This window comes from Rhinoraja longicauda, chromosome 6 (genome assembly GCF_053455715.1).
Source record: "Rhinoraja longicauda isolate Sanriku21f chromosome 6, sRhiLon1.1, whole genome shotgun sequence".
Classification (NCBI taxonomy): Eukaryota; Metazoa; Chordata; class Chondrichthyes; order Rajiformes; family Arhynchobatidae; genus Rhinoraja; species Rhinoraja longicauda.
Window position 1 is genome coordinate 39,813,864 of NC_135958.1, and position 25,215 is coordinate 39,839,078.

At 44.6% G+C, this 25,215-nt stretch overlaps 1 protein-coding gene across 2 annotated transcripts in view; it reads left to right on the forward strand.

The window, feature by feature from the left end:
* The window catches only part of cpne7 (copine VII), a 184,564-nt gene that overhangs the window by 150,572 nt on the left and 8,777 nt on the right, over window positions 1–25,215 (forward strand). For both annotated transcript variants that reach the window (XM_078400853.1, XM_078400855.1), the window contains 3 exons: window positions 3,860–3,911; window positions 6,750–6,883; window positions 15,059–15,295. In XM_078400853.1, the coding sequence (XP_078256979.1) occupies window positions 3,860–3,911; window positions 6,750–6,883; window positions 15,059–15,295 (423 nt within the window). The remainder of the gene's footprint in view (window positions 1–3,859; window positions 3,912–6,749; window positions 6,884–15,058; window positions 15,296–25,215) is intronic.

A 25,215-nucleotide genomic window follows, 5' to 3' on the forward strand; every position in this document is an offset into this window, starting at 1 on the left:
AACAAGGTCTCGACATCAGTGACCACGCCACAGCGACGGCAAGATGGCGCCGCGTCTCCCGCCAATTCTCCGAAAGCCCGCCAAAAAGATCCGCACAAGCGCGGCTGGTGCTATTATCACCTACGATGGGGTAGCGAATCCCGCAACTGCCGCTCAAGTTTTCGGACTCGCCATACTGCTGTTGATGGTTAATGATTGACTCCTTGAGTCTTGGTGCAGGTCGACTTCAACAACAGGAACAGGCCCTTCAGCCCACAACATTTATGCTGCACATGATGCCAGGTTAAGCTGATCTTGTCTGCCTGCACATGATCCATATCCCTCTATTCCCTGCACTTCCATGTGCCTGTCCAAAAGCCTCTTAAACACCACTATGGTACCTGCCTCCACCACCACCCCTGGCAATGTCCTCCAGGCCTCCACCACCCTCTGTGTAAAAACCCTGCCCATGTATCTCCGTGAAACCTTTCCCCTCACACTTTATATCTGTGCCCTCTACTGTTGCACATTCCCACCCTGGGGAAAAAGGTTAAGATTGTCTACCCTATCCAGGCCTCTCATAATTTATACATTCTTCTCCTCAACCTCTGATGTTTAGTCTATCCACCTCTAGTAGCTGAAACTCTTTAATCCAGGCAGCGTTCTAATAAACCTCCTCTGCATCCTCTCCAAAGCTTCCTCATCTTTCATGTAATGGCACGACCAGAACTGTGCAATATTCCAAATGCGGCCTAACCAAAGTCCTGTGGAGTTGCATCATGACTTCCTGACTTGTACTCAATGCCCCTAGCAATGAAGGCAAGCATACCATATCTCAATGCCCCTAGCAATAAAGGCAGGCATACCAGGTGCTGCCGTTACCACCTAATCTACCTGTGATGCCACTAGGGTTGCCAACTTTCTCACTCCCAAATAAGGGACAAAAGGTGACGTCACCGCCCCGCGCCCCACGTGACCTCACCCAGTCATCGGCCACGTGCTCCCGCTCCACCAATGGCGGCTGCCCGGGCCGGGAGGCTGGTTGCTACGCAACCTCCGTCAGGCAGCACACTGGCCTCCGGGCCTACAGTGTCCGGGCCTACAGTGTCCGGGCTTATAGTGTCCGGGCCTACAATGTCCGGGCCTACAGTGTCCAGGCCTACAGTGTCCAGGCCTACAGCAAACCGTGTCTGGGCCTAATATAGGACAAGGGCGGCCCCGTACGGGACAAACCAACTTAGTCCAATAGACGGGGTGTCCCGGCTAATACGGGACAGTTGGCAACCCTAGATGCCACCTTTCGTGAGCTAGGAACTTGGACTCCAAGATCCCTCTGCACATTATTTCATATTATTATATTTATATTTCAGATACAGCGCGGAAACAGGCCTTTTCGGCCCACCAAGTCCGCACCGCCCAGCGATCCCCGCACATTAACACTATCCTACACACACTAGGGACAATTTTTTACATTTACCCAGTCAATTAACCTACATACCTGTACGTCTTTGGAGTGTGGGAGGAAACCGAAGATCTCGGAGAAAACCCACGCAGGTCACGGGGAGAACGTACAAACTCCTTACAGTACAGCACCCGTAGTCAGGATCGAACCTGAGACTCCGGTGCTGCATTCGCTGTAAGGCAGCAACTCTACCGCTGCGCCACCGTGCCGCCCAATGCTTGGTATTAACTGTATGCCCTCCCCTTAGTCAAATCATGTTGGATGCCTGTCTCATAAGATCGACCTTGGTACTGCAAGTATATCACAAGTAACACATTGCTCTCTCTGCCGACTGGTGCAATCTTCAGCCAGACTTTACAAAGGCTGGACAGCTGTTTAACTTTAAGCACCTTATCTCTAATCCTTTCCTGTTACTGGAATTTGTTCTCGTGGATGACAGAAGTAGATGTGTAAAAGTGTGCATTACAATCTGAGCAGTGTCAGCTCTTCACATGATTGCTAGAAGCAAATCCCAGTTGTAGGTTGGAACTCCACTTTATTACTGCCACACCTTTTATATCGGCACGTGTATCAAGATACCGTGAAAAATATCCAAGGAAATCATACCAACCATCAATGTAGTGCAAAAGAGAGATAGAACAGAGGTCAGAATATGTGTAGGCAGCAACTGCAGATGCAGGTTTACACTGAAGATGGACACAAAATGCTGGAGTAACTCAGCGAGACAGGCAGCATCTCCGGAGGGAATGAATGGGTGACGTTTAGGGTTTGAAGAAGGGTTTCGACACGAAACGTCACCCGTTCCTTCTCTCCAGAGATGCTGCCTATCCCGCGTAGAGCTCCGAATATAGTGATTTTGGTGAAATGTAGGATTAGTGATCATAATATCACAAGAAAATTAGAAATCCGGACTGCACGTAATTTGGGGATTTTTATTTTGGGCCTAAAATCATTTGTATTCATTGGGTTTACATTGGCATGGGCCAAAATCCACAAACTGTACCTGGCAGATTATTCTATTCTTTGATCACCTCATGTGTGAAAAAGTATTTCCTGAAATCGTTCCTAAACTTGTCTGTTAACAAATTGAATTTGACTCCTGTGTGTTTACTTCAAATGGAATGGGAAATTATGAAATATGATCTCCAAGGCGCCAATAAAAAAAAAATCAAGTACAAAAGTAATATTGAACCTATTTAGTCATCTTAATATATGTGCTTACGCCTTTTTATATGAAACAGCATGGAATTGTGTAGAAAACTCATGCTCTCCAACTAACTGTGTCTTTCACTGGGAGATTACAAAGTTATTTGTGGAATTATAAGGTTTGAGTAGAGTAAGCAATAACTTAATGTGAAGTGGCACCTTACCTTAGCAAAATAAAGAGATTGGAAATCCAGTTCTCTCAGCACTCTCCATCAACAACTTCAGTCAGAGCATGGAAAAGGGCTGTATAAAATAAATAACTCGGACATACTAGCACAAAATCATTAATTGAATGTTGAAAAGCTCTTTGAGAATTTACCTCTGCTGAGGCCTCCTCGCATCTCAAGCCTGGTATTGGGCCCTGTTGTTAAAATTCAGGTGTTTCAAACATGGAACTCCTTAGAACGAAGTTGTTCAACTAAGCCACGACTCCTAAACAGATCTACACATGACAATATCACTGCAGTATTGGTGTAAGAAGGAACTGCAGATGCTGGTTTACACAAAATGCTGGAGTAACTCAGCGTGTCAGGCAGCATCTCTTGCCCAGTGCAGGTGAATCGAGGACCAGAGGACACAGGTTTAAGGTGAAGGGGAAAAGATTTAATAGGAATCTGAGGGATAACTTTTTCACACAAAGGGTGGTGGGTGTTGGAACAAGCTGCCAGGGGAGGTAGTTGAGGCTGGGACAATCGCAACATTTAAGAAACAGTTAGACAGGTACTGTACATGCGTAGGACAGGTTTGGAGGGATATGGACCAAATGGGGACAGGTGGGACTAGTGTAGCTGGGATATGTTGGCCGGCGTGGGCAAGTTGGACCGAAGGGCCTGTTTCCACACCGTATCACTCTATGACTCTCCACTACTCTCTTGTTGATTGGCACTTTGGGACTGTACACTGTAATTGCAGGTAATTATTTTTCCTTCGTATTACTTGGCTGTCACAACAATATTAAAAGATATTATTTGTAAGCTATCACTGATATATGCTTTGGAATTAGGATGCTGCCAGTAAATGTGATTTTCATTGCTGGGAACATCAGGGGAATGATTCACTCATGAATAATTGGGAACAATTGAATCTTTGTGTGTATCAGCAACACATTCTCCTTCCCAGCAGAGAATAAATCTTTCATGAGTAACAAAAAAGGAATGCAATCTCTTTGCATTAATATTTTAGTTTATTTTCCTATACTATTCTCTTTTGCAGGTTTCACACAATTTTGCCATTAATTTCAGTTCTGAAGATGAGGAATGTGAAGGTAAGCTGGAGCCTATTTCTATCACCTGAGGGTGTGGTACGGCTGTCAACTTTATTTCACCGTCAAGTCATCTATTCTGCACTGCGACACAGTATTCTGGAGGATCAGATTCTAACCTTACTGGGGTCTTTCACCGTGGTTCCCACTGACAACCCCCTCTCATATTACCTCAGACTCGATCCAATACATAATGTCATAGAACCATAGAAAATAGGTGCAGGAGTAGGCCATTCGGCCCTTCGAGCCAGCACCGCCATTCAATAAGATCATGGCTGAACATCCAAAATCAGTACCCCGTTCCTGCCTTCTCCCCATACCCCCTGACTCTGCTATCTTTAAGAGCTCTATCCAGCTCTCTCTTGAAAGCATCCAGAGAATTGGCCTCCACTTCCTTCTGAGGCAGAGAATTCCACAGACACACCTACAATACACAATGCAAACCAAAGCAGAGATTTCTGTGTGCAGATTAATTCTAGAATTGCCATTCTCTGATTAAGGTAACCGTACAGTTAGAGCCTAATGTTGATAAGAGCCTAAGGTATATATTAGCTAAGTAATCAGTAGCAGTCATCTTCAATGGTACACAGCAAAGCTCATTGAAAATACACAGCCTCTCTTCCACTGTTGAACAGTAATTTCCCCTGATGCTCATTGTAACCACATTAGTTGTCACTTAGAAAGTTACAAAACTAGAATTAGAATTGACTTAAAAAATGTGACTTTACAGGCAGCTGAAGCCAAGAGATGACTATCAGTTTACATGCATCTTGTTTTTCAGTAATTTCCTCGTTAAAAGCATTTCATTGGCATGATTGATCCAACTGCATGCACAGCCCCAAACAGATGGACATCCATGTCTCATCAAAATTGGCACATAGTCAATATATATATTTTTAAATTCTTGATCCAATCAGAAATATTAATAAAATATTATTCAAAATCAAGCTTTCAATGCAATCTAAATATGTTGAGTCTGTGTGTGTTGCTACCTTTTTGTCCACATCACTGAAATGTATTGCAGATGCAAACCGTTGTCCTTGGCATTCACCTCTGTTAACCCTAAACGTCTACCTAATGTGGATAGTGGTGGTCACGCACGTGCCTGCTCACGCACTTAACGTAATTACGTAAAAATATACACGCACACACAAGGAACTGCAGATGCTGGCTTACAATAAAAGACACAAAGAGCTGGAGTAACTCAGCAGGACAGGCAGCATCTCTGGAGAACATGGATTGTTGATGGTTTGGGCCGGGGAAGTGCACATCCCATGTTAATCCACACAAAGCTCCCTGGCTTATTTTCAAAGGGCACTACAAAGGGCCTTTCCCACCTCCTTCATAATCTCTTTACTTCTGTGATCAAGATAAGAGATCAAGTAGCAATAGTCGCTCTTCCCAGCAGGCATCAGAATCCCAGCATCCAACACTGCCCCTTTCTCCATAATGTCTGCATCATTTTCCTGTGGTGTGTTTATTTATCAACAGCAAACTCAATCATTTCTAACATGTTTTCATAAGGGATAGGAGAAGAATTAGACCATTCGGCCCATCAAGTCTACTCCGCCATTCAATCATGGCTGACCTATCTCTCCCTTCTGACCCCATTCTCCTGCCTTCTCCCCATAACCCCTGACGCCCATACTAATCAATAATCTATCTATCTCTGCCTTAAAAATGTCCATTGACTTGGCCTCCACGGTCTTCTGTGGCAATGAGTTCCATGGATTCACCACCCTCTGACTAAAGAAATTACTCCTCGTCTCTTTCCTCAAGGAGAGTTCCGTTTTCTGACCCTTCCATCACCTGTGCATTGTCAATTGATTTTCCGTCATCCAGCCTTGGCCATGCTACTGTATCGTCCAACTAAACGTCAGGAAAAACAGAGCTGTTGCCTTGAGTCCCAATATAAATTGTGTACCGACATCCCATGCCATCCCACACCATCTGTTTCCCACACCACCCACACACAGAGTAGGTGAAGCAGATAACCTCAGCCTTCTACTCCACTTCAGGCTAAGCTTTCACACTCTTACTTACGTCTCCCATCCACCTGCTGCCGAGGTTCCCTACCCCCGCCTCACCTTGGGCTCTGTGCCAAGCCTTAAAGCCCACTTGCTGAATTCCTTTGTCAATAAGTCTGTTATTTCTCAAGACATTCGAGTGACTTCCCAAAACTACACTGAGTGTGCTATAAATACAATTTATTTGAGCTACCAATAAAAGCTATCTGTTCAAAGATGTTCACAGCATAAAGTTTGCAGCAGCACAAATGACATGGAGTAAAACAAATTCTGATAATTCCGCAGCCCCCAGGACTTTGGTTTAAGAGAAGAGTGGAAAATGAACTCTGTAGGAAGGAACTGTAGATGCTGGTTTACACGGAAGATAGACACAAAATGCTGGAGTTCTTCAGACTAAAGAAGGGTCTCGACCTGAAACGCCACCCATTCCTTCTCTCCAGAGATGCTGCCTGTCCCACTGAGTTAGTCCAACATTTTGTGTCTATCTTCAGGGAAAAAGAACTCATAAGTTTAAGTGAAGCACAGGGAACAGAACCCAATTATCCAAATGCCTAACCATTCCGGTTTCCAAACAAGAGGAGACCAGATTATCCGAGTTCTATTCTATTACCCGATTCAATACTTCTCGATTGACCAGCACTTAACAATGGGGGACCAGGAGTGCAGGGATAGCAACTATATATGTTTTGGAAACCAGTATCTGCAATTCGTTGTTTCTAAATTTAACGTAATTTGTTCAAGCTTTATGAAGATTGCTTTCTTTTACTGAATTCACACGAAAGCAGTTGCTAACTTAACTCTGTCTTTATTTAAGGAATACAAGGAGTAGTTGAGTCCTATCAGAGCTGTCTACCTAAAATCCAACTTTACGGGCCAACAAACGTGTCTCCCATCATTGGCAAGGTGGCGAAAGTGGCTGCCGAGGAGGAGAAGACAAAGGAGGCTTCCGTATGTAGAACCTTATACCATACCCTTTACCTGCAGAAGTACACTGGCGATGCCATTAACGGTTTGAATATGGACTGTTAGATGGGTATATGGATAGGACACGTTCGGAGGGGTATGAGCCAAATGCGGGCAGGTGGGACTAGTGCAGTTGGGACATGGTGGCCGGTGTGGGCAAATTGAACCGAAGGTCCTGTTTCAACACTGTATGACTCGATCTCTCTATCACTCTGTCACTCTATCATTCTATGGATCATTCATAAAAACATAGACAAATAGGTGCAGGAGTAGGCCATTCGGCTGTTTGGGCCAGTACTGCCGTTCCATATGATCATGGCTGATCATCTAAAATCAGTACCCCGTTCCTGCTTTTTCCCCATAGCCCTTGATTCCTTTAGCCCTAAGAGCTAAATCTAACTCTTGAAAACCTAGTGAATTGGCCTCCACTGCCACAGAAGAAGATTTTTTCTCATCTCAGTCCTAAATGCCCTACCCCTTATTCTTAAACTGTGACCCCTGGTTGTGGACTCCCCCAACATCGGGAACATTTTTCTTGGATCTACCCTGTCCAATCCTTTAAGAATTTTATATGTTTCTATAAGATCCCCTCTCGTCCTTCTAAATTCCAGTGAATACAAGCCCAGTCGACCCATTCTTTCATCATATGTCAGTCCCGCCATCCCGGGAATTAACCTGGTGAACCTACGCTGCTCTCTCTCAAAAGTAATAATGTCCTTCCTCAAATTAGGAGACCAAAATTGCACACAGTACTCCAGGTGAGGGAGGGAGGGGGAGGGGGAGGGGAAGGGGGGGGAAGAGGGGAGAGGGAGGGGGGAGGAGAGGGTGCTGCACCAATGCAGGAGAGGTTTGGGCCCAATGGGTCCACTTGGCCTAGTGCTTTACTAAAATTCGTAAAGACAACATCCATTGGCCTCCCCTCATTGATCACCTTTGTTACCTCTTTGAAAAACTCTATCAAGTTAGTAAGACATGGCGTGAGGAATACAAAGCTATGTTGAGAGTCTTCAATTAGCCCATTCTTCCAAATGGGAGTAAATCCGACCCTGAAGATTCCTCTCCATTAGCTTCCCTATCACTAATGTGAGGCTCACCAGCCTACAATTCCCTTGATTATCTCTCCTTCCCTTCTTCAACAAAGGATCGGAACATCTAATCGCCCGCTCGAGTTCCTTCCTTGTTTCTTTATATTTCTCAAAAGCCAGTCTGATTTCATCCTCTTAAAACTTGCCCATGCATGCTTTTTCTTTTGGACCAAATTTACCACCTCTCTGCTCATCCAACAGTCTCTTACTCTGCCATCCTTATCCCTCCTCTTTACTGCAACATGCTGGTCCTGAACTTTGATCGACTGGCCTTTAAATGACTCCCACATGCGTGAAATGTCATTTTTGAAGGGTACAAGGGCACTGGCATGTTTTAAGTCTTCTGGAATCTTCTCATTGAACCAGATTTGATGCTGAGTTATGAGGCTTATGTGCCAGTTCTTTATCCCCACATTGTAGACTCCAGCTGGTGTGCCATCTGGTCCCACAGTCTTGCTATCTGTGGTTTGCATAATGACATGTCTTGCTACTTTGAGGACTGAAGTGGGGGTCAGCGAGAGATATTCCATCAGAGTGTTGTGGAATGGATTCAGTAGCGACATCTGTTACAATTGACTCATAGTTCAGGGGTGTTGCAAAGTGATCTTTGCACCACGCTTTGCTTTCTTTCGCGAGTATTGACTCATCTTTGGTTCAGCTTCGGAACAAGGAATCTTGGTCCAGAAGTGTTCCTGGAAGGAGCTCCTCAAGTCATGGTGATCAGCATAGAGCTCACTCCTCAAGGATCTCTCTTGCCACCACATGTTGGCAATGACATTGGCGTTAAGCTTTGGGTTGTTGGCATGACTTCTCTTTTTTCTGCTCTGCGGGAGACTTTGTTTCGCCATGTGTGATAGCTGAGCAGTTCCTGATTGACAGTGGCATCCACAATAACCCAGACCAATCTTGGTGATGGTACATTACATTGCCAAAGGGTTTATCAGATGATGGTCTTTAAATCCATCCAGAAATGCTTATTATCTTTAACTCTAAGCGCAGCAGAGTCACGGAGCACTGCTGAAGGCTCCCATGAATTGTTGTCATAAGTTTATGAGATAGGAGCAGAATTAGGCCATTCGGCCCATCAAGTCTGCTCCACCATTCAATCATGGCTGATCATCTCTCCCTCCTAACCCCATTCTCCTGCCTTCTCCCCATAACCCCTGACACCTGTACCAATCAAGGATTTATCTATCTCTGCCTTACAAAATATCCACTGACTTGGGCTCCTGTAACAAAGAATTCCACAGAATTCCATCACCATCCTCTGACTGAAGAAATTCCTCCACATCTCCTTCCTAAAGGATCGTCCTTTAATTCTGAGGCCGTGACCTCTGGTCTTAGACTCTCCCACTAGTGGAAACATCCTCTCCACATCCACTCTATCCAAGCCTTTCATTATTCTGTACGTTTCAATGCGGTCCCCCCTCATCCATCTAAACTCCAGCGAGTACAGGCTCAGTGCCGACAAACGCTCATCATATGTTAACCTACTCATTCCTGGGATCGTTCTTGTCATCTAACATATCAATGTGCTGGAGGTTGGGTTTCCAGTGGAGGACGGTGTCAGGGACCACGATGGATTAAATGGCCAGCAATCTTGGGGCAGCAGCCTCAGTTACTGCAAGTTAAAGAGATAAACCTCCTCTGAACCTTCTCCAGAGCCAGCACATCCCTCGTCAGATATGGGGCCCAAAATTGCTCACAACATTCTTAATGTGGCCTTACCAGTGCCTTATAGAGCCTCAGCATTACATTCCTTTTTTTGTATTCTAGCCCTCTTGAAATAAATTCCAGCATTGCGTTTGCTAGCCATTATTTTTAACGTATTTTGTGTTGAATTTCCATTGCAATGATTTTGCCAATGTATGATACGTTGAGTGATCAATAAACACATGATGACTTTAATAAGATGACAATCTGCAAAACAGTCACTGGTTCAATGCATGATCCTCATGGTACAAACATCCTTCTGATTTTAAACTCTTATGACAAGGTGGTCAAAAAAATGCCACGCTCCGAGCAAAGTTGTCTCTAAATCATTTAAAATGTAATACTCTATGTTGTAAATTAAACTCATTATGTCCAAAAATGTTCTCGTTGATGGTACGTTCCACACACTTTCATGGAAGTGGTATGGTATTAATGGTGCCTTTTTGGACTCAAAAGGGCTGTTCAGTCTTGAATGTGCATGCTTGTATCAGGCCATTTAATTTACAGCATCTGTGAGCAGATTTATAGAAACATAGAAACACAGAAAATAGGTGCAGGAGGAGGCCATTTGGCCCTTCGAGCCAGCACCGCCATTCATTGTGATCATGGCTGATCATCCACAATCAGTAACCTGTGCCTGCCTTCTCCCCATATCCCTTGATTCCACTAGCCCCTAGAGCTCTATCTAACTCTCTTTTAAATTCATCCAGTGAATTGGCCTCCACTGCCTTCTGTGGCAGAGAATTCTACAATTTCACAACTCTCTGGGTGAAATAATTTCTTCTCACCTCAGTTTTAAATGGCCTCCCCTTTATTCTTAGACGGTGGCTCCTGGTTCTGGACTTTCCCCAACATTGAGAACATTTTCCTGCATCTAGCTTGTCCAGTCCTTTTATAATTTTATACGTCTCTACAAGATCCCCTCTCATCTTTCTAAACTCCAGTGAATACAATCTTTCCTCATATGACAGTCCCGCCATCCCGGGGATTAACCTCGTGAACCTAACCTGCACTGCCTTAATAGCAAGGATGTCCTTCCTCAAATTAGGAGACCAAAACTGCACGTAATACTCCAGATGTGGTCTCACCAGGGCCCTATACAACTGCCGAAGGACCTCTTTACCCTTATACTCAAATCCTCTCGTTACGAAGACCAACATGCCATTAGCTTTCTTCACTGCCTGCTGTACCTGCACGCTTACTTTCAGTGACTGGTGTACAAGGACACCCAGATCTTGTTGCACTTCCCTTTTACCTAATCTGACACCATTGAGATAATAATCTGCCTCCTTTTTTTTGCCGCCAAAGTGGATAACCTCACATTTATCTACATTATACTGCATCTGCCATGCATCTGCCCACTCACTCAACCTGTCCAAGTCAACCTGCAACCTCCAAACATCCTCTTCGCAGTTCACACTGCCACCCAGCTTTGTGTCATCATCCAAATCATTAATATATATTGTAAATAGTTACGGCCCCAACAGCTAGCCTTGCGGCACTCCACTCTCAACTGCCTGCCATTCTGAAAAGGACCCGTTTATTCCTACTCTTTCCTTCCTGTCTGCTGACCAATTCTCTATCCATGTCAACACGCTACCCCCAATATGATGTGCTCTAATTTTGCTCACCAACCTCCCATATAGGACCTTATCAAAGGCTTTCTGAAAGTCTAGATACACTACATTCACTAGCTCTCCTTCATCCATTTTACTTGTCACATCCTCAAAAAATTCCAGAAGATTAGTCAAGCATGATTTCCCTTTCATAAATCCATGCTGACTTGGACCAATCCTTTTAGTGCTATCCAAATGCGCCATTATTAACTCTTTAATTATTGACTCCAGCATCTTCCTCACCACCGATGTCAGGCTAACTGGCCTGTAATTCCCCGTTTTCTCTCTCTCGCTCCTTTCTTGAAAAGTGGGATAATATTAGCTATCCTCCAATCCACAGAAACTGATCCTGAATCTATAGAACATTGGAAAATGATCACCAATGCGTCCACGATTTCTACAGCCACCTCCTTAAGTACCCTGGGATGCAGACCATCAGGCCCTGGGGATTTATCAGCCTTCAGTCCCATCAGTCTACCCAATACTATTTCTTGCCTAATGCAAATTTCTTTCAGTTCCTCTACCCCCCCCAGATCCTCTGTCCTCTAGTACATCTGGGATATTGTTTGTGTCTTCCTTAGTGAAGACAGATCCGAAGTACCTGTTCAATTCTGCCACTTCCATGTTCCCCATAATAATTTCACCCGTTTCTGCCTTCAAGGGACCCACCTCGCGATCTACTGTTATGACCAGTCTGAACTTAAAACTGTTGTGCATGCAGCAACTACTACATTGTAGACAGGCAAGAAATCTAAGAGTTCCGTGTCAAGGAAAATCCAAGCTGACTGGAGATCTGTAACCTGCTGTGGCCTTTGTCTGAGACTCATGATAAGTCCTCACAGCTAATGTAGTGGTTGGGGGAGGTGGACACACTATAGACAATAGACAATAGGTGCAGGAGGAGGCCATTCGGCCCTTCGAGCCAGCACTGCCATTCAATGTGATCATGGCTGATCATTCTCAATCAGTACCCCGTTCCTGCCTTCTCCCCATACCCCCTGACTCCGCTATCCTTAAGAGCTCTATCTAGCTCTCTCTTGAATGCATTCAAAGAATTGGCCTCCACTGCTTTCTGAGGCAGAAAATTCCACAGATTCACAACTTTCTGACTGAAAAAGTTTTTCCTCATCTCAGTTCTAAATGGCCTACCCCTTATTCTTAAATTGTGGCCCCTTGTTCTGGACTCCCCCAACATTGGGAACATGTTTCCTGCCTCTAACGTGTCCAACCCCTTGATAATCTTATACGTTTCGATAAGATCTCCTCTCATTCTTCTAAATTCCAGTGTATACAAGCCTAGTCGCTCCAGTCTTTCAACATATGACAGTCCCGCCATTCCGGGAATTAACCTAGTAAACCTACGCTGCACGCCCTCAATAGCAAGAATATCCTTCCTCAAATTTGGAGACCAAAACTGCACACAGTACTCCAGTAGCGGTCTCACTAGGGCCCTGTACAACTGCAGAAGGACCTCTTTGCTTCTATACTCACCTCCTCTTGTTATGAAGGCCAACATTCCATTGGCTTTCTTCACTGCCTGCTGTACCTGCATGCTTCCTTTCAGTGACTGATGCATTAGGACACCCAGATCTCGTTGTACGTCCCCTTTTCCTAACTTGACACCATTCAGATAATAATCTGCCTTCCTATTCTTACCACTAGTGGCTTCGCCCCCTACAGCCATTGCCTCCATCACCCCACTTCCCCCACTCCCATCACATGACAAGGATGTGAGTGAGGTTGGACTTGTGATTTTACGGGCAGATAGTAAGGTCGTCCAGGCCGATTTTTGACCGATCAATCTGTTTGCCAGTTGATTGAGTATTCACTGTTGGTCTGGACATTAGCAGAGTGCCTCTTCTTTGGTGATAGCGGCTCATTATCTGTCGCATTGTACTGAGATGGTGGACGGGGTTACGTTTAACACCTGAAGGACACAGTGCAGCAGTATTCCATTGTAAACCCAGTCTGGATTAAATATTCAGCTGCTCGTAGCAGGGACTGTGTCTAAAAGGCAAAGTGAACATTTTACGAACCGCAACCAAGACAGAATGAGTTATCTAAAGTGTTTTGATGCAGAGATTATCCCATTGGAAGCTGAGGCCTTTAATTAGTTTCTGACACTGAGCCCTTCATTAGTTTCCGAGACATTAAATAGAGTCCAATTAACTTAACTCTATGAAACTCCTGCTGTAAAACAAGGAAAGCAATATAAAAGCAAAAGATTGGGAGACTGGAAGTCTGGAATAAAAAGTCAGGCAGGTCTGGGGAAAAAGACGCATTAAGATTTCAGGCTGACAGCTTTTCATTAAAACGGTTCAAAAAGTGGTGATTAATGAGTAATAAGATGCAGATAAGAGTGGAGGTGTGGAGAGAGTTCGGGGGAGGTCTGTGATAGGGTTGGAGGCAAATTAAATGGCAAAACGTCTCTCAAACTATTTCCGTTTCAGTTTTGATGAAAGGTTATTGAAATGAAATGTTGGCTTTAGTTCTTTCTGCGTGGCTGCAGGTGTCCTCCGAGACCCTGGGAGAAGCATCTTGTATTTGCTTTTAACATTTTATCTAAGGGCGTAACTACCCCAACGATCTTAATGTGTAGGAAGGAACTGCAGATGCTGGTTTAGACGCAAAAAGCTGGAGTAACTCAGCGGGTCAGGCAGCATCTCTGGAGAGAAGGAATAGGTGACGTTTCGGGTCGAGACCCTTCTTCAGACTGAGAGTCAGGGGAAAGGGAAAAGAGAGATGGAGACAGTGATGTGGAGAGATGTGGAATAAACTAGACCAAGTGGACCCGTTGGGTTCAAACCTCTCCTGCATTGGTGCAGCACCCCCTCCTCCTCCACTCCCCCCTCCCCTCCCACTTTCTCCTCCCCTTCCCCCTCCCCTCCCTTCCCTCCCTCCCTCCCTCCCTCCCTCCCCTTCCCCTCCCTCCCCACTGCCTCCCTTCCCCCCTCCCCCATTCCCTCCCCTCCCCATCTCCCCCTAATCCCTCCCTTCCCTCCCCTCCCCCTATTCCCTCCCCTCCCTCCCTCCCCTCCCCCCCTCCCCTCCCCCTCCCTCCCCCATGTCAATGAAACTTCTTCTCTAGGACCACGGGACGATGGTGAGTAAGGTGGGCCTAACATTGTTGCGCTATCATGTACCGTTTCGGCTGTAGTTCGGGAACAAGCAAACAAACGAGAGTTTTAGTGTATAGATGAATGAAAGATATGCAAAAAAAGTAAAGATGATAAAGGTAACAGGCCATTGTTAGCTGTGGCCTAGCCTGTGGCCTAGCCTGTGGCCTAGCCTGTGGCCTAGCTGTGGCCTAGGCGAGAATGAGTACAGCCAATGAGACTCAACAAGACGACTTTGAAGCTGGTACGAATTGGGTGGGGGAAGGATGGATAGAGAGGGAGTGCAAGGGTTACTTGAAGTTAGAGAAATCAATGCAGGTGCTCCTCAGCTTACAATGGGGTTTCGTTCCGAGAAACCCATAGCAAACCGAAAATATTGTACGTCAAAATGCAGTGTAATACAGGCGGGCACGTGGCTGGTAGCGAGCTTCGGCTCACTACAGCTCACTGCTGTTTGTGCCATCGCAAAGTCGAAATATCGCAATTCAAAGCATCGTAAGCCGGGGGGGGGGGGGAGTACCCGGGGGAGGGGGGATATGGGGGGGGGGGGGGGGGGATGGGGGAGCACCTGTATTCATACTATTATTCATATTCATACTATTCATACTATTCTTAATTTTGTCTTCACAGCAATACTATATCCTACTGATCCTGACTGATGGTGTGGTCACTGATATGGCAGATACAAGGGAGGCTATAGTCCGAGCATCTCACCTTCCAATGTCCATCATCATTGTTGGTGTGGGCAATGCGGATTTCACGGATATGCAGATACTGGATGGTGATGATGGGGTTTTACGATCTCCAAAGGGGGAACCTGTGCTCAGAGACATTGTACAGTTTGTCCCCTTCCGCGAATTTAAAAATGTAAGAACCAAATTATTTTCTGAACGATTCGTCCTTTTACATCAGATTATCATAAGATCATAAGATCATGTGATGTGAGCAGAATTAGGCCATTTGGCCCATCAAGTCTACTCCGCCATTCAATCAATCACCTTCTCCCCATACCCTCTGACATCCGTACTAATCAAGAAATCTACCTACCTCTGCCTTAAATATATCCACTGACGGCCACCTATAGTCTGTGGCAAAGAATTCCACAGATTCACCACCCTCTGACTCAGGCAATTCCTCCTCATCTCCTTCCTAAAAGAACGTCCTTTAATTCTGAGGCTATGACCTCTAGTCCTAGACTCTCCCACTAGTGGAAAAATCCTCTCCACATCCATTCTACCCAAGCCTTTCACTATTCTGTATGTTTCAATGAGGTCCCCCCTCATTCTTCTAAACTCCAGCGAGTACAGGCCCAGTGCTGTCAAACGCACATCAGATGTTAACCCACTCATTCCTGGAATAATTCTTGTAAACCTCTTCCGGACCCTCTCCAGAGTTAGCACATCCTTCCTCAGATAGGGTACCCAAAATGATCTTCTACCTGATTGATCCTCAATGTTAGAGTTGAAAATTATTTTAAAAAGGATCGCTCAAATTCAAAATAAGTATAAGAATGGGAAGAACCAGTTACAGTTTACAAATTCCGTTTGTAATGCAATTAGGTACTTTGCTTTGGTTGGATATTCTTCATGTCGTACACCTCTACTTATTTATTTATTTAGAGATACAGCGCAGAAACAGGCCCTTCGGCCCACCGTGTCCGCGCCGCCCAGCGTTCCCCGCACATTAACACTATCCTACACCCACTAGGGACAATTATTTTTTTTTTTACATTTGCCCAGCCAATTAACCTACAAACCTCTACGTCTTTGGAGTGTGGGAGGAAACCGAAGATCTCAGAGAAAACCCAGGCAGGTCACGGGGAAAACGTACAAACTCCGTACAGTACAGCACCCGTAGTCAGGATCGAACCTGAGTCTCCGGCGCTGTATTTGCTGTAAGGCAGCAACTCTACCGCTGCGCCACCGTGCTCTATATTGTGAACTAGTATATTGCGAACATGCGTGGGCATAAGTAGGCATGTGATCACTTGCATGGGGTTGTACTTTCAGATGAGATCTACTCAGACACTACTTTAAAACTCCATCCTCTGTGCTGCTCAATAGTCTACTGTGCCCAGATCCTATGTATGAAGGTGCCCACGTTACGCTTTCATTGACTGTCCTCAACCCTCATTCTCCCCTAACTTTCAGCATCCTCAAGTATTCAACACCCTCGCTAACCATCTCCCGGGTGCCTGGCCAATAATTTCCATGACCCCCACATCCAATCCACTCCGTAACATGCAACCATTTCCTCAATTGTGCAGCTCCACATCAAATAACCTGATCTCATTTCTGACCACCCTCACTGTTCCTATTGGGCCTATTCTATCGCTCAAAGGCTTCACATCACATTGGTTTGAACCCACAGTGCAACATTTGTTTGAGCTAATTTTTAGTCACATCACTGTATCTATACTACATTTGCAAGTCAGTTCTCATTGGGAATTTGTATTTCATTCAGTGACAGTAGTTTCTTTTTGCTCTTCGCAAGAGCCTCCCTTTTAATTCTTAGAAGTAAAACCTCCCAATTTTCCAAGTATTTTGCAAAACTGAGTTTTTCACAAAACAATGCAATCCTGTGCACGTTTACATTAAAATGTAGTCCAAAATTTATAATGTGCCATGTTGTGAAAAGAATATTAGTGTCAAAGTTCTTTGCTTTTCCAGCAATCATCAATGAACTTGTTTTAGCCAAGATAAGGTAATAGAATGAAGTTTGATGAATGGTTTTGATTTAGACAAGTGTGTTATGTCAGTGGAGTAAAGCTTGCAGATTTAGCACAATTCAGTGCAAACTTTTGTTGTCTTTCATTTTTACTTCAGTTTAAACGTTTATTTGTGCAGAGTTGCGAGCTGCATTTTGACTTCATTTCAGTTCACATTCTCAGCTTTGAGGTAGGCTGTACCTATTGGATGTGATGAAAAGTGTAGGAAAGAACTGCAGGTGCTGGTTTAAATCGAAGGTAGACACAAAATGCTGGAGTAACTCAGCAGGTCGGGCAGCATCTCTGGAGAGAAGGAATGGGTGACGTTTCGGGTCGAGACCCTTCTTCAGGTGTGATGAAATGTCAGGCAATGCTCTTTGCTTAATGTACTCTGTTTCATTATGTCTGTGTTTAATTTCTTCTGCTGTTTGGGTGATTACCCTGTTTTATTAAGCGTCTGACCTCCTTCCTAAACAAAGATAAATCTATCCGGTTCCGGATCAGCACACACAAGGACAAATGAACACATTACAGTAATTGTATTAATCCTAAAGAATTTGATTTGTAATTCGCACACAGCAGATTTAACCAGGAGGAATGTAACAGATTCTCAACCGCGAAGGCACATTTGAGAACAGTGAAGGGTTTGAGTATTCTGTGTGGTGAGATGAGAAGGTTATCTTACTCGAATGTTGCTTGTCATTCTTCCAGAAATTTTGTACCGTTGACTATTTTAAATATTTATACATTCAGGTTGGCTTTTGACATAATTCCAAGCTGACATTTTGTTTCAAAGCCAGCAGTTACATTTCTAGCATTTTCTTAAGCCCGACATTTTATCTCTATAACTCCTAGCTTGGTAATTTACTAAGACTGGCAAATCATGTTCCATAGCTTTCAATGTATAGCCTGGAGGTTAAGCAAGAACCATCTTAGGCCATGCAAGTAGTTTAACGTTATTTAGGTTTTCTTAACCCTTTTACTAAATACCAAGCCTAATTTATAATCAATATCCAATATCAGAAAGACTGAAATCCTTCACAATGATGCTAATTTGATTGTCTCGTGTTTCTTTCTGTACATTTTTACAGATAACTAACAGCAATAATGAAGGAAGAAAATAAACAGAGCAATCCATATAACCATATAACCATATAACAACTACAGCATGGAAACAGGCCTGTCCGGCCCTACCAGTCCACGCCGACCATTCTCCCTGACCTAGTCTCATCTACCTGCACTCAGACCATAACCCTCCAATCCCCTCCTATCCATATACCTATCCAATTTACTCTTAAATAATAAAATCGAGCCAGCCTCCACCACTTCCACCGGAAGCCCATTCCATACAGCCACCACCCTCTGAGTAAAGAAGTTCCCCCTCATGTTACCCCTAAACCTTTGTCCCTCAATTCTGAAGCTATGTCCCCTTGTTGGAATCTTCCCCACTCTCAAAGGGAAAAGCCTACCCACGTCAACTCTGTCCGTCCCTCTCAAAAGTTTAAAAACCTCTATCAAGTCCCCCCTCAACCTTCTACGCTCCAAAGAATAAAGACCCAACCTGTTCAACCTCTCTCTGTAGCCTAAGTGCTGAAACCCAGGCAACATTCTAGTAAATCTCCTCTGTACCCTCTCCATTTTGTCGACATCCTTCCTATAATTTGGCGACCAGAACTGCACACCATACTCCAGATTCGGCCTCACCAATGCCCTGTACAATTTCAACATTACATCCCAACTTCTATACTCGATGCTCTGATTTATAAAGGCAAGCATACCAAACGCCTTCTTCACCACCCTATCCACATGAGATTCCACCTTCAGGGAACAATGCACAGTTATTCCCAGATCCCTCTGTTCCACTACATTCCTCAATTCCCTACCATTTACCCTATACGTCCTATTTTGATTTGTCCTACCAAAATGCAGCACCTCACACTTATCAGCATTAAACTCCATCTGCCATCTTTCAGCCCACCCTTCCAAAAGGCCCAAGTCTCTCTGTAGACTTTGAAAATCTACCTCACTATCAACTACTCCACCTATCTTAGTATCATCTGCATATTTACTAATCCAATTTGCCACACCATCATCCAGATCATTAATGTAAATGACAAACAACAGTGGACCCAACACAGATCCTTGGGGCACTCCACTAGACACTGGCCTCCAACCTGACATACAATTGTCAACCGTTACCCTCTGGTATCTCCCATTCAGCCATTGTTGAATCCATCTTGCAACCTCACTATTAATACCCAACGATTTAACCTTCTTAATCAACCTTCCATGTGGAACCTTGTCAAATGCCTTACTGAAGTCCATATAGACAACATCCACAGCCTTGCCCTTATCAATTTCCCTGGTAACCTCTTCAAAACATTCAAGAAGATTAGTCAAACATGACCTTCCAGGCACAAATCCATGTTGACTGTTTCTAATCAGGCCTTGATTATCCAAATAATTATATATATTGTCCCTAAGTATCTTTTCCATTAATTTTCCCACCACAGACGTCAAACTAATAGGTCTATAATTGCTAGGTTTACTTTTAGAACCTTTTTTAAACAAAGGCACAACATGCGCAATGCGCCAATCTTCCGGCACCATCCCCGTTTCTAATGACGTTTGAAATATTTCTGTCATAGCCCCTGCTATTTCTGCACTAACTTCCCTCAATGTCCTAGGGAATATCCTATCAGGACCTGGAGACTTATCCACTTTTATATTTTTCAAAAGTATCCGTACCTCCTCTTCTTTAATCCTCCTAATTTCCAACAAAAAAAACATATTTTTAATATTGTACAATTCATTTTGCCAACAAATACTCGAAGAAATTACAACACATACTCGTGAGACTAAATTAATATTGGTTTTGAGATCCCATGCTCAGCAGTAGTCTAACTCGATTTTCGTTTGCTAATCAAAACTGCAATTAGCTACCTCTGGATTACCAGTTAGCTAGCTGCATGTGACTCCTGGGTAAGTATTGAAATAAAATTGCCTTAGGGTTTCAAAAAGTAATATCTGATATTCTCATCTCATGTTTTGGAATTTTCTTTTTTGCCAATTTGGTTAATTTCAAATATATATCGCATTTCTATTGTCAAAATTATTTACTTACCCCATCAATTTATAAACAAAATGCTGGAGTAACTCAGCGGGTCAGGCAGCATCTCAGGAGAGAAAGGAATGGGTGACGTTTCGGGTCGAGACCCTTCTTATAACGTTACATGAGGTAATGTACACAGATCTACAAGTTCTTTGAGTATAGAAGTTGGGGGGGGGGGGGGGGGGGGGGTCATGTTACAGTTATATAGGATGTTGGTGAGGCCACATTCAGAGTATTATGTTCAGTTTTGATCACCGTGTTATAGGAAAGACGTTGCCAAGCTTGGAAGGGTTCAGAGAAGATTTACCAAGATGTTGTCAGGACTCAAGGGACTGAGTTATCGGGAGAGGGTAAGCAGGCTGGGGGTCTATTCCTTGGAGTGCAGGAGGATGAGGGGTGATCTCATAGAGGTGCACAAAATCATGAGAGGAATAGATTGGGTAAACGCACAGAGTCTTTTGTCCAGAGTAGGGGAATCGAGAACCAGAGGACTTAGGTTTAAGGTGAGGGGGGAAAGATTTGATGGGAATCTGAGGGGTAACTTTTTTACACAAAGGGTGCAAGCTGCCGGAGGAGGTAGTTCAGGCAGGTATTATTGCAATGTTTAAGAAACATTTAGACAGGTAGTTGGATAGGTTAGATTTAGAGGGATATGGGCCAAAGGCAGGTAGGTAGATGGGGCATGTTGGGCAGCATGGGCAAGTTGGGCTGAAGGGCCTGTTTCCATACTGTATCACTATGACTCAACAAAGATGCCAAGGAAATGAATGAGAGAAACCTGAGAATGAGGGGTTAGGATTTTGACTTAAGATGTAGGAAACTAAACCTATTCCCACCGGAAAACGTTTGCAAGTGCATACTTCCCAAGTTTTCAAAGTAGTGGAGGGATTTAAGAAGGTTGGCACGGAGTCATAATTTATTCAGATCAAGAAAAGACTTAAAAATATCAGGAGTGGACATTAAAGGAGACAGTTAAAACATGAGACGACTTCACTTTTTCATTGATGATGGGCCAGTGTTGCTGATGAAGTATTAAATCATTCAATAGGAGGTGGATGACCTGATTCTGTGTGGAATTGCTGTGAGAATTTGAGGAAAATAAAGTTAGCTTGAATAACAGTGTGTATAGTTTAGTTTAGTTTAGTTTAGTTTTGTTTAGAGATACAGCGCAGAAACAGACCCTTCGGCCCACTGAGTCCTCGCTGACCAGCAATCCCCGCACATTAACACTATCCTACACACACTAGGGACATTTTACATTTATACCAAGCCAATTAACCTACAAACCTGTACTTCTTTTGGAGTGTGGGAGGCAACCGAAGATCTCGGAGAAAACCCACGCAGGTCACGGGGAGAACGTACAAACTCTGTACAGACAGCACCCATAGTCGGGATCGAACCTGGCTCTCCAGCACTGCTAGAGCAAGTGGTGGAGAACAAGGTTATTCAGCACTTATTCTTTGTAAGGCAGCAACTCTACTGCTGCACCACTGTGCCGCCCTTTAGACCTGTATAGATTAAACTGACAGCCAGACATTACTATTTTTGTATATCACAGTTTTGGCCTCCAAATTTGAGGAAAGACATTCTTGCTATTGAGGGAGTGCAGCGTAGGTTCACGAGGTTAATTCCCGGGATGGCTGGACTGTCATATGTTGAAAGAATGGAGCGACTGGGCTTGTGTACACTGGAATTTAGAAGGATGAGAGAGGATCTTATTGAAACATATAAGATTATTAAGGGATTGGACACGCTAGAGGCAGGAAACATGTTCCCGATGTTGGGGAGTCCCGAACCAGGGGCCACAGTTTAGGAATAAGGGGTAGGCCATTTAGAACGAAGATGAGGAAAAACATTTTCACCCAGAGAGTTGTGAATCTGTGCAATTCCCTTCCTCAGAAGGCAGTGGAGGTCGATTCTCTAGATGCTTTCAAGAGAGAGTTAGATAGAGTTCTTAAAGATAGCATAGTCAGGGGATGTGGGGAGAAGGCAGGAACGGGGTAGTGATTGTGGATGATCAGCCATGATCACATTGAATGGCGGTGCTGGCTCGAGGGGCCGAATGGCCTACTCCTGCACCTATTGTCTATTAAGGTGTCCTATTTTTGAGCTACTTTTTCTCGTGGGCACTTTGATCTGTCTACGTGGTATATCTGCTTTCAGTGAAGATGGTCTCCCGCCTACAATTGTGGATTGAGCCCTCTGCTGTAGTTCATCTCTGTCTCGTAGTTCTGTGCTCGTTCCTGCCGCATGGATAGAACAAGGGTCGAGTTCCCCTGGTCCTTCCTTTACCCCACCAGCCTCCGTATCCAACATATCATTCTGACGTTTATATCTCCTCCAACATCATCCCATCCTTTTGCACTTTCCTTAGAGGCATCCTCACAACTTCTTGGTTTGCTCGACCTGCCACCCCATCAAACTGCAGGAGATGTACCACCTGCCCCAACACCTCCTCTCCCACTTCCATCCAGGGACTGCAGCAGCCCTTTCAGCTGTGACAGGGGTTCACGTGCACCTCTTCCAGCCTCATCTAGTTATTCAAGCTCCCAATTTGGCCTGCTGTACAGAGGGTTGAGACCAAGCACAGGCTAGGTGACCATTTTGCTGAACACTTGCACTCTGTCCACTAAGGCCTGCTGGATTTTCCAGTTGCCCCCCATTTTAATTTGCCTTCCCATAACGACCTTCGTGTCCTTGGCCTCCTCCATTGCAAGCGCGAGGCCACATGCAAGCTGGGAGAACAGCACCTCATGTTCTGCTAGGATAGCTTACAACACAACAGTATGAACACGTGATTCTCTAGATTTAAGTAGTACACCTGGACCCCCTCTCCCTTTACCCCACGCATTTATTTCCCTCACTATCTCTCATCACCCCAGGCATATTATTGATTTTCCTCCTCATTACCCACACCTCCCATCCCTAAGTTCCATATTTCCCTCTCATCCCCCTTCTTTCCCTTTGCCATTATCCTCTTCCCCCCCATGTTCCTTCCTCTGGCTTTACATTTCCCTCCTCCTCTTTCCTCATCTGACCTCCTTTTGTTTCCTTTCACTTGTGGGCTTTGTGACTTCCTCTACCCTTCTGCCGATCACCCCTCCCCCACCCTCACCTGTGTCCGGCAGTCACTTATGCTGGATTTGTCCCATTCCTACCTCTATTTCACGGTGTTCTCCCCCTTACTCCATTAAGTCTGAAGAAAAGCCCTGAAAATATCCCTCTGTCCATCCCCTCCACAGATGCTGCTTGGACATCTGTGGAGGGGATGGACAGAAAGATATTGTCAGGACTCTTCTTCAGCTTGATTGGAGTAGGAACGAGAATACTGTAAAATAGAGGTCCCCCAGCACTTTGTTTTTTGCTCAAGTTTACAATCTCTGCAGTCTCTTGTATTTCCATCTTATCGATGTGCAACTTGGCTGGCAATTCAGTCATTGTAATCCAAACTCTGGCAGGGATATTGTGAACTTGGATTTGATTGCCAGCATCGGTTACTCACCCTGAAATCTACCTCTTGTACTGAAACTGCATTTGGATCTCACGCGCATCATTGCAATAAACACCGTTTTTGTTTCGTTCAGGTGATCTCTCAGGAAGAAATGTGAGATTGTCCTTTTACCACCTTAAATTGGAGATCAACTGAGAGATCTTGCTGCTTGATTTTGACCATATTTGTGTGAGAGAATGCCCCCCCCCTCAGTGTCTCTTCCTCCAGATGTGTGGCTCTGCACATCAGCATCAGCAAGTAGACAATGTGACCATCAGTATATGTCCAGTTATCTCTATGAATCATGAAATGGAAATGGCGCAGAAGAAGGCCTTTCAGTCTCTCTGTGTCATGTGGACCAGCAATGCAGCCAATGTTCTCCCACTCTTTCCTCATGTCCCTACAATTATCTTTTCTGCTTTAGTATATTGATGGTCCAAGCTGTACCACTTCATCACAACCTTGTTCCACCTTAAGAGAGTCATTCAAGTGGCAGGGGCTGCCCTAGGCTTCTTCTGCACAGAGCATAAGTACAGGCCCTTTAGCCCATGATGTCTGTGTTGAACATAATGCCACGTTACACTGATTCCTATTTTAATCTCTGCTGTAGTGGACAGAGATTACCTACAGTGGCATCAATCACTTCCTGCATGGTTACCCCACTATTAACCCCTGGTATTTTCAGTGACATCATTTGAAAATACATGAGGTTTCTGGTTCATGTTGACTGCACCCTACACCATGTTATCACCTCTACTCCCAACTCCTCTGTGGCAGCTGATTTATCACAGAGTTTATCTGCATGAGCAGCATTTTACTCCAACTACTAGGGTGGCGCAGTGGCGCAGCGCTGGAGTTGCAGAGACCCAGGTTCGATCCTGACTACGGGTGCTGTCGGGGAATGGAGTTTGTACCTTCACTCCGTGACCTGCGTGGGTTTTCTCTGGGATCTCTGGTTTCCTCCCACACTCCAAAGACGCACAGGTTTGTAGGCTAATTGGCTTGGTATAATTGTAAATTGTCCCCAGTGTGTGTAGGGTGGTGTTAATGTGTGGGGATCGCTGGTCGGTGCGGACTTGGTGGGCTGAAGGGCTTGTTTCCGCGCTGTATCTCTAAAACTACTAAGCACTGGGAAGACCAAAACTATTGCCTTCAGCCCTTGACACTGGCTCCGCCTCTCTCCCCGGCAGTTGTCTGAGAATTAAATCCTCAGTTCACAGTTTCAGCCAGGTCTCTGCTTCTGGAGGTGAGATTCAAAGTTCATGGTTTCTCCTTCACAAAACCATCTCTCCAGAATATTCTTCCTGGCCCCAGCCTCGCATTTTAGCAGCTAAAATCCTCCACCAGATTGGATTCAAGCAAGGTTTTATTGATCTGCTTCCCACCATTTACCACCCATAAACTTTACTGATTATGTTAACACAACGAGGAGGAATCACTGTGATGGATGTTCATGTAAAATTGATTTTGTGTGTTCT